Source organism: Cebus imitator, unplaced genomic scaffold (genome assembly GCF_001604975.1).
Source record: "Cebus imitator isolate Cc_AM_T3 unplaced genomic scaffold, Cebus_imitator-1.0 Scaffold521, whole genome shotgun sequence".
In the NCBI taxonomy this organism is placed as follows: domain Eukaryota; kingdom Metazoa; phylum Chordata; class Mammalia; order Primates; family Cebidae; genus Cebus; species Cebus imitator.
In genome coordinates this window covers 830,768-841,306 of record NW_016107836.1, presented here as the reverse complement: position 1 = coordinate 841,306, position 10,539 = coordinate 830,768, and the positions used below count along the sequence as shown (strand labels likewise).

General features: G+C 43.9%; 1 protein-coding gene across 1 annotated transcript in view; it reads right to left on the bottom strand.

Moving 5' to 3' along the window:
* Window positions 1-4,226: 4,226 nt before the first annotated feature.
* PRRG4 (proline rich and Gla domain 4) overlaps window positions 4,227-10,539 on the bottom strand; it is a 54,183-nt gene continuing 47,870 nt past the window's right edge. Inside the window, exon 6 of the mRNA XM_017514279.2 lies at window positions 4,227-4,498. Within this exon, the coding sequence (XP_017369768.1) occupies window positions 4,372-4,498 (127 nt within the window). The 3' untranslated portion in view covers window positions 4,227-4,371. The remainder of the gene's footprint in view (window positions 4,499-10,539) is intronic.

The following is a 10,539-nucleotide window of genomic DNA, read 5'->3' as shown; positions in this document are numbered from 1 at the left end:
GCAACCTCCACCTCCTGGGTTCAGGCAATTCTCCTGCCTCAGCCTCCTGAGTAGCTGGGATTACAGGCACGCGCCACCATGCCCAGCTAATTTTTTGTATTTTAGTAGAGACGGGGTTTCACCGTGTTGACCAGGATGATCTCGATCTCTTGACCTCGTGATCCACCCGCCTCGGCCTCCCAAAGTGCTGGGATTACAGGCTTGAGCCACCGCGCCCGGCTATTAATACTATTTTTAATTGACAAATCATAATTGCATACATTTATAGGGTACAATGTGATGCTTTGATATATGTAAATAAATCTTTTAAAAATTTTGTACAATTGATGATACTGTCTGAAGAATGTCTTCTTCCCTATTGAAAATATACTTCCAGCTCTGTAAACGTTTCAGGGTCTCTCAAATGATTCTCAACCAAGCTGCTTCAAGTCTGATCTAGGTAGTGTCAACCTTAAGAATGAGCATTGTTGGTCTCATTTTGTTTTGTTTTGTTTTGTTTTTTTGAGACAGAGTCTCACTCTGTTGACCAGGCTTGAGTGCATTGGTGTAATCTTAGCTCACTGCAACCTCCGCCTCCCGAGTTCAAGCAATTCTCCTGCCTCAGTTACAGGTGTGAGCCACTGAACCAGGCCTTGTTCTCATTTTAAATAAAAATGTCCATTTTCAGCCAGGCGCGGTTGCTCATGCCTGTAATCCCAGCACTTTGGGAGGCCGAGGTGGGTGGATCACCTGAGGTCAGGAGTTCAAGACCAGCCTGGCCATCATGGTGAAACCCCATATTAAAAAAAAAAAAAAAAAAAAAAAGTGTCCATTTTCTTCTTTTCCTGTGGAACTGCTACTCATCCTTCAAGATCCAAATAAAATATCACATCTACCATGACATTATCCCAACTACCTTCGGCAAAATCAATTGCTTCCTTTTCAATTGCCCTCTGGTGCTTTATTCCAATTCTATTATATTTAACACTGTCCTATTGCATTACAGTTAGTTGTGTGTCTGCCTCTTTCCCTCATAAATCATGGGTTCCATAAAGGCAGGGGTTGTATTAAATTTACCCTTGTATTTGCAGCATTTAGTGTTATTCTTGGCACTATATTGGGCTCTAAATACATATTTATTGAATGAATAAATATACATGCTACTTTAAAAATGCACATTCAGAAGTTCCATTTAGTCATTTACATATTCATTTTCTTTCCCCACCAAAAAAAAAAAAACCCACTATTTCTATCTCAATTCTAAAATCACGGCAAGATTTGAAAATTGATAAAATCAACAGCACTTTGGTTTTAAGATGAATGGAAGTAAATTCTTCACTTAAGAAGAAATCTTCCAGCACTTTGAGAGACTGAGGTGGGAGGATTTCTTGAGGCCAGGAGCTCTAGACCATCCTTGGACACCATAGTAAGACCCTGTCTCAAACAAAAAAACTCTTTCCTTCTTCCTCACCTCCATCTCCCACTTCCTTCTGAGTCTATTGTCTAGAGTTAGCCACGCCTTAGAATATGCCCATGAACAATCTCCCTACATTTCCTACCCTACTCCCATCCCATTAGAAAATCAATAAGTATTTTCGCGGGGTGCTGTGACTCATGCCTGTAATCCCAGCACTTTGGGAGGCCAAGGCAGGTGGATCACCTGAGGTCAGGAGTTTGAGACTAGCCTGACCAACATGGTGAAACCCCATCTCTACTAAAAATACAAAAAATTTAGCTGGGTGTGGTGGCATGCGCCTGTATTCCCACCTACTCAGGAGGCTGAGGCAGGAAAATCGCTTGAACCTAAACCCAAGAGGCAGAGATTGCAGTGAGCCATTGCACTCTGCACTCCAGCCTGTGCGACAAGAGCAAAACTCTGTCTCAGAAAAAAAGGAAATCAATAAGTATTTCAACTGGTAGGAAGATTGGAGTTCTATTGAGTACATAGTTCATTACCTTCCTTTTGTAGTTGAGGAAACTGAGGCCTCACATTTAGTGACTTTCTTTAAGGTGATGGAGGGAATCAGTTGGGGGAGAGCCAGGAAACCCTGTCTCCACTGCTTGTTGAGAAATGCAATTTGGAGTTGCCTAACTAGAAATGTAGTCAGTCAGTCCACACATTCCTATGTTACAAATAGACCAACCATCAAGTAGAAAGATCCAAGAAGGTCAAGTTTGCAGTTTCACTGAGAATACAAGGAGTATGTGTGTGAGAAGTGAGTTGAACAGGGGAAGATGGTATGGATTTGAATTTTTCCCTTCACTTCTAGCATTGAGGGAAGCTATAAGCCCTATCTGTCAGGACGGCCCTGGTTTCCATCTCTTAGGTCAACATCAGAAACGAAGTAAAAATTTGCCTGGCGTGGTGGCGCACCTGTAGTCCTAGCCATCGGGTTAGGCTGAGGCGGGAGGGAGGATCACTTGGACCCAGGATTTCGAGGTTATGGTAAGGAATGATCATGCCACTATGCTCCAGCTTAGGCAACAGAATGAGACTCTGTCTCTAAAGAAAAATTAAAATTAAAAAATTTGAGAAGAAACAAAGTCCCACTATCATTTTCTCTGCCTCTGAGGTTTGACCCTATCAATTATCTTTGACTCTTCTCTTTGTTGTCTGCCATACCCCTCCAGGGAAACAACAATAGAATCAGGAAAGCTGCTGTTTAACCCTACTTCTCTGGAAGCGGCAGCCTCACTAGGGGGTGTCCCTGAAAGAGCTTCAGAAAACATACTTGATCATCAATTTTGTATGGAGAGGTAGTTTTCTGAGCTATGGATATAGAGGGACTTTGGGGTCCCTAAGCAAGGTTGAATGATTAGAAACCAAGAGGTCTGGGAAAGGAGTACTATTTAAGTATGACCTGGAAAGACAGGGCTGTGGCCTTATCATGAAGTCTTTCACTGAGAGGGTATTTTATCTTCCTGAATAGATTACAGGAGATTTAAATCTATTCTGTAGATGAGAGTGATTCTCATAAGAATAACCAATGCAAATTGACGTGTGCTAAGGGCTTTATGTGGAATTGTCACAATCCTCATAAGATCCTTAAGATGTGGGTATTGATTATTATTAATCTTGTTTTACAGGAAATTGAAGCTTAGTGAAATTAAGTAACTTTCCCAACGTTGTACAAGCTAATATAAGACAATGATGTAGGCAGGGCCTGGTGGATCACGCTTGTAGTCCCAGCACCTTGGGAGGCCCAGGCAGGTGGATTGATTGAGCCCATGAGTTTGAGACCAGCCAAGGCAAAATCCTGTCTCTACAAAAATCCTGTCTCTACAAAAACTACACAAAATAGCCAGGTGTGGTGGCGCCTGCGTGTAGTATCAGCTGCTCGGGAGGCTGCGGCAGAAGCATTACCTGAGCCGGGAAGGCAGAGGGTACAATGAACTGTGATCTTGCCATTGCACTCCAGCCTCAGCAAGAGTGAGACTGTCTCAAAAAAAGAAAAAGACAGTGATGCAGGTGGAGCTTCAAATCAGCTGTTTGACTCCAAACCAAATAAGCTTGGTTAAGGAGCCAGATTTTTTCTTCTAAAGAGTTACTACATTTTACTTTGTAATCAATAAGTATTTTGTGGATACTTGGATACTGTGTAAATTCCTGAGGCCAGCGCAGCCTCACTTTGGGAGGCCGAGGCGGGCAGATCACCTGAGGTCAGGAGTTCGAGACCAGCCTGGCCAACATGGGGAAACCCCATCTCTACTAAAAATACAAAAATTAGCCAGGCATGGTGGTGGGCACCTGTAATCCCAGCTACTCAGGAGGCTGGAACAGAAGAATTGCTTGAACCCAAGAGGCAGAGGTTGCAGTGAGCCATGACTGCACCATTGCACTCGAGCCTGGGCAATAAGAGTGAGCCGCTGTCTCAAAAAAACAAACAAAAAAATTCCTAAGGCATCATTCTTTCACCTTTGGTTTTAGTATATGTATTAGTGAAACAGGAATGTTCACTGACCCAACTCGCAGGATGGGTGGGCAACAGGGGTGTGGCTTGCCTATTTGGTTGCCACCACTGCTGAAACCCCTGATGGGCGGGAGGGCATGCAGACAGGCAGGTGCAGGAGTCCAAGTGGGTGTGTGTTACTGTGTGCCCTTTTAGCCTTGCCATCTGCAGACAGCTTGAGTGTTAGCCGGCTCAGTGGACCCTCTGCCTTTCTGCAAGAGCAAAGAGCCAGTGTGACAACTTTCTGTATTCTGAGCTCTTGTTCAGCATCCCAGAAGAATCAGGTCACACACAGGCTTAAAGGATGAATGCAGGGTTTTTACTGAGTGGCGGAGGTGGCTGTCAATAGAATGGATGGGAAGCTGGAAGGGAGGATGGAGTGGGAAGATGATTTTCCTCTAGAGTTTGGCTGTCCAGCAGCCGAACTCCTCTCCAACTGCTCTCAGCTGAACTCCTCTTGGCATTTAGATGTTCTTCCTCTTCTCTCTTTCTCTGCTGTGCTGTGCCACCGTTCATCTGCTTGTCTCCTCGTCTCCTCATCTGCTTGTCTGCTCCTCTGCTTCTGGAGCCTGGGGTTCCAGGTTTATGTGGATAAAAGTTAGGGGATATGGTGGGCCAAAAGGCAATGTTTTGGGGGTGAAAACAGGAATGCCTGTCTCTACTTAGGGCCATGGGTCTCCAGGCTTGAGGGTGGGACCTTTGCCAGGGAACCACCCTCTTCTATCCAGTATTTCTCTGTCTCCTGTTCATATAATTAGTTTCTTATGGCTGCTGCAGCAAGTGACCCCAAACTAGGTGACAATAGAAATTCATTGTGTCACAGTTCTGAAGCATATAAGTCTGAAATCAAGGATTGGTAGGGCCATGCTCCCTCTAGAGGCTCTGCTATACACATACAGAGGACCAACTGTAGTGATTTTTCTAACTTCATCATTCCTTCTACAATCATTAGTTATCATTCTTCAAGAAGGATTGTTCCTTATCCCTGTTAAAAGAAAAGCCTCAGACAAAATTAAATTTAATAGAGTTTTAATTGAGCAAAAGTGACTCCAATTGGGCAGCCCTTGGGCCGGAATAGGTTCAGAGAAGCTCTAGCATACCTGTGTCATGGAAGATTTACAGACAGAAAAAGGAAGGTGATATACAGAAAATGGAAGTGGGTATGGATATCATTTGGCTCTGTGTCCCCATGCAAATCTCATGTTGCATTGTAATTCCCAGCTTTGGGGGAGGAACCTAGTGGTAAGTGATTGGATCATGGGGGTGGATTTCCCCTTTGTTCTCGTGATAGTGAGTGAGTTTTGACGAGATCTGGTTGTTTGAAAATGTGTAGCACTTCACCCTTTGCACTCTCTCTCATGCTGCCATGTAAAGAATTACTTGCTTTCCCTTTGCCTTCTCCCACGATTGTTAAGTTTCCTAAGGCCTCTCTAGCTATCCCTCCCATACAACCTGCAGAACTGAGTCAATTAAACTTCTTTTCTTTATAAATTACCCATTCTCAGGTAGTTCTTTATAGCAGTGTGAGAACGGGACTAATACAGGTATACAAACTGCTGATTGGTTACAGCTCAGTGTTTGCCTTATTTGAGCATGGTTTGAACAGTTGGCCACCCTTGATTGGCTAAAATTCAGTGATTGACACAAGAACAGGTACAGTCTATTTACATATCCAGTTAAGTTATAGTTCACCATGTACAGAGAAACTTTTTTTTTTTTTTTTTTTTTTGAGACGGAGTTTCGCTCTTGTTACCCAGGCTGGAGTGCAAATGGCGCGATCTCGGCTCACCGCAACCTCCGCCTCATGGGTTCAGGCAATTCTCCTGCCTCAGCCTCCTGAGTAGCTGGGATTACAGGCACGCACCACCATGCCCAGCTAATTTTTTGTAGTTTTAGTAGAGACGGGGTTTCACCATGTTGACCAGGATGGTCTTGATCTCTTGACCTCGTGATCCACCCGCCTTGGCCTCCCAAAGTGCTGGGATTACAGGCTTGAGCCACCGCGCCTGGCCCCAGAGAAACTTTTAAGCTGACCTTAAAATATGTGAGGAGGCAGCTTTAGGCTAAACTTAATTTAACATTCCTTGTTTATATCAATTGTACTCATGGATTTTTACTTTATTCAGCAGATTTGTAAAGGATTAACTCAGCAGGTGTGGGTTGTTCAAACCCTGTATATTGCAAAGAAAGGTTTGGCCCTTGCCTAGTTTCAAGGCTCTTAATAAAGAGTATCTTTGTTTAGTTAAGACCTTGGACCACACCAGACCATTCATGCTAACAATGTGATTTATAGTGGGCTCTTTGGGTCACATGATATCAGCTTGTCCTCCAGAGAGGCTGGAGAATTCAGGTCAGCCACAGGAGCAATTACTATGACTATGTGACTGATCCCCAATAAAAACCTTGGACACCAAGGCTTAGGTGAGCTTCTGATAGACATACTTCACATGTGTTGTCACACAGTATTAATGTTCATATAGCTCCACTGAAAGAGAACACTGGAAGCCTGCATCTGGTCTCTCTTGGACGCTGCACTATGTGCTTTTTTCTATGGTTGATTTTAATTTGCATCCTTTTACCGTAATGAATCATAACCACAAGTATAACAATGTTTCTGAGTTTTTTGAGTTCTTGTAGCAAATCACAGAAATTGAGGGTGGTCTTTGGGGTCCCCAATCATAGGATTATAATCCATTACCATATTTGTTTATTTTGATGTTCAAATAGTCTCAGATTTTGACCATCATCCAGGCATATGGGAGCCATGAGAACATTTTAAGCAGGAGTGTAATTTGATCAAAGCTATGGAAAACATTCTCTTGCCCTTCCTAATGTCCTACTCTAGTCTACATCTTCAGCCTGGATGGAACTGCTATGCCAATGAAAGAACTGCATACCCTTCATAGATTTATACACACATACAACACACATACACACCAAGGAAAGAAAAACATTTCTTTTTTTATTTTTTGGAGATGGAGTGTCACTCTGTCACCCAGGCTGGAGTGCAGTGGTGTGATCTCGGCTCACTGTAATCTCTGCTTCCTGGGTTCAAGCAATTCTCCTGCCTCAGCCTCCTGAGTAGCTGGGACCACAGGCGCATGCTACCATGCCCGGCTAATAGAAAAACATTTCATTACCTAGGACAGTCTCATTGTATACCTGTTGTCTCAGTTGTTTGAAAACACAGCTTGAGGCACATATTTTTCAGAGGGTTTACCTCCAGAGGAATAAGCCCCAAACTAAGGGTGGTAGAGCATGTATTCTCAAGCCTCAGCTTTTCTTTGCTGCAGCCTGGCCTAAGGTACCAAAGCACACTCTGCCCTCTGCACAGCTGGTTTATGTCTTCCCCCTTTCCTTAGTAACTACTCTGTTCCCTTTATCACAAAGCCCCAGATATAGTGGTGATAAAGGCAGCTTGTTGGGAGAGATCTAGACTTCACTTAATTATCATGCATGTTAATTTTTTTTTTTTTTTTTTTTTGGCCAGGCTGGTTCAGTGGCATGAGCTTGGCTCATTGCAATCTCCACCTCCCGGGTTCAAGCAGTTTTCATGCCTCAGCCTCCCAAGTAGCTGGGATTACAGGCATGCACTACCACACCTGGCTAATTTTTGTATTTTTAGTAGAGACGAGGTTTCACCATGTTGGCCAGGCTGCATGGTAATTTTAGTATATGTATACTAACTGATATAGCTTGGCTCTATGTCCCCACCCAAATCTCATGTGGAATTTTATTTCCCATATGTTAGGGGAGGGACCTGGTGGGAGATGATTGGATCCTGGGGGTAGATTTCTCCCATGCTCTTCTCATGATAGTGAGTTCTCACGAGATCCAATGGTTTGAAAGTGTCGCTCTTCCCCTCTTGCTCTCTCTCTCTCCTACTGCCATGTAAGACATGCCTTGCTTCCCCTTCCCTCTCTTCCACGATTGTAACTTTCCTGAAGCCTCACCGGCCATGCAGAACTGTGAGTCAATTAAACCTCTTTTCTTTATAAATTACTCACTCTCAGGTAGTCCTTTATAGTAGTGTGAAACATACTAATTAACTAAACATGTCATTACTCTATATCAGGTTAAATTTTGTCACAGGGATTTTTCTGTTCCTTAAGATCCAGAAAAATAGGCTTAAGCTCTTGTGGAAGTCCAAAGCCCTCTCCCAAATATCTACAAATTCTGGAGAGGCTTACAGTCTCTTGTTCAATATGTCTTCAACTTTCTGCTTCCATGAGTGCTTTCTCTGTTCTGAATTTCAAAAATTGAAATTCAGCGTCTTCATAGAGTTCACCCTCCACCAAAATACACTCACATAGAACATTTATGAAAGTAACAAAATAAACACTGGACTATTCATTATACCTGTTTAATTTTATTATACCATCAGTCAATTTATGTATACTCATTTTGCTCCAGCTCATGGAATATGGTTGCTTGCTCATAACTTTAAAAACTTAGAGGAGCTTTGCTCATGGCATGTGGTAACAGATCCTTCAAATGCCCACATCACATCCCCTGGCTCAATTCTGAGACAGTTCTAAACCTACTTCGCACTCACAGCATGTTTCCTCAAGGCCCTGCCAGGTGTCTTTCTACATTCTTCTTCTTTTTTTTTAAAATTTTTTCCTTTTTGAGATAGTGTATCACTCTGTTGCCCATGCTAGAGTACAGCAGCTCAATCAAAGCTCACTGCTCACGCATATAATCCCAGCACTTTGGGAGGCTGAGGCAGGCGGATCACAAGGTCAGGAAATTGAGACCATCCTGGCCAACATGGTGAAAACTTGTTTCTAATAAAAATACAAAAAGTTAGCTGGGCATGGTGTCACACACCTGTAGTCCCAGGTACTTGGGAGGCTGAGGCAGGGGAATAACTTGAACCTGGAAGGTGGAGATTGCAGTGAGCCAAGATTGTGCCACTGGACTCCAGCCTGACGACAGTGCAAGACTCTGTCTCAAAAAAAAAAAAAAAGCTTACTGTAGCCTTGCCCTCCTGGGCTTGAGGGATCCTCCTGCCTCAGCCTCCCAAGTAGCTGGAACTAAAGGCACATGCTGTCATGTCTGGCTAATTTTTTTTTTTTTTCATCAAAACAGGGATCTCCCTATGTTGTCCAGGCTGCTCTCCAACTCCTGTGCTCAAGAGATCCTCCTGCCTTAGCTTCCTAAAGTGCTGGGATTACAAGCATGAGCCATGATGTCCAGCCTTTTTTTTTTTCTTTTAAGAGACAAGGTTGCACTTTGTCCCCCAGGCTGGAGTGCAGTGACCATAGCTCACTGCAGCCTTGAACTCCTGGGCTTAAGTGATCCTCTTGTCTCAGCATCTGGAGTAGCTGGGACTACAAGTGTGTACCACCATACCTGGCTAATTTGTTTTAATATTATTATTTTTGGTAGAGACAGGGTCTCGTTTAGTTGCCCAGGCTAGTCAGGAACTCCTGGCCTTAAGTGATTTGCTATCCTCAGCTTCCCAAAGTGCTGAGATTACTGGCCTGAGCCACTGTACCTGGCTTTTATTTATTTATTTATTTTATTTTTACTTTTATATTTATTTATTTTTTTTGAGATGGAGTCTCACTCTGTCACCAGGCTGGAGTGCAGCGGTACAATGTCAGCTCACTGCAACCTCTGCCTCCCAGGTTCCAGCAATTCCCCTGCTTCAGCCTCCCAAGTAGCTGAGACTACAGGTGTGTGCCACCACGCCTGACTAATTTTTTGTATTTTAGCAGAGACACAGTTTCATCATGTTGGCCAAGATGGTCTTGATCTCCTGACCTCGTGATCCACCTGCCTTGGCCCCCAAAGTGCTAAGATTACAGGAGTGAGCCACCACGCCCAGCCTATTTATTTTTTGAGACGGAGTCTCACTCTGTTACCCAGGCTGGTGTGCAGTAGCACAATCTCGGCTCACTGCAACCTCTGCCTCCCAGGTTCAAGCGATTCTCCTGCCTCAGCCTCCCGAGTACTTGAGACTACAGGCGTGTGCCACTATGCCCAGCTAATTTTTGTCTTTTTTAGTAGAACAGGGTTTCACCATATTGGACAGGCTGAGTTTGCACCATGTGAATGCTGCGAAGATTTAGAGCTTGTGCCCTCTGGAGCAGTACACATTGTACCTGGCCACACTGGAGCAGGACTGGGGTGGCCAAGAAGTGCTATGTTGGAATGCAGGGAGCAAATGATATTTGCTGGTGTTTCTCTGGAAAGCTCACCCTCAATACCCTGCTCTCACCAGTGAGGGGAGGGGCAGCCTCATGCTCCCATTGTCTTGATAAATAGCACCTGACTCCCCTTCATCCCTACTAAGCTCTTTAGTAAACAGTTGCTTTGCCACACCCTTGGTTTGCTCTCCTAAACTTGCCTTTTCACTCTTTACATGGCCAGGATGCAAATTTTCTAAGTCTTTCTGTTCTGCTTCCCTTTTATTTTTTTATTTTTTATTTTTTTGAGACGGAATTTCACTCTTGTTACCCAGGCTGGAGTGTAATGGCGTGATCTTGGCTCACTGCAACCTCCGCCTCCTGGGTTCAGGCAATTCTGCCTCAGCCTCCTGAGTAGCTGAGATTACAGGCACGCGCCACCATGCCCAGCTAATTTTTTGTATTTTTAGTAGAGA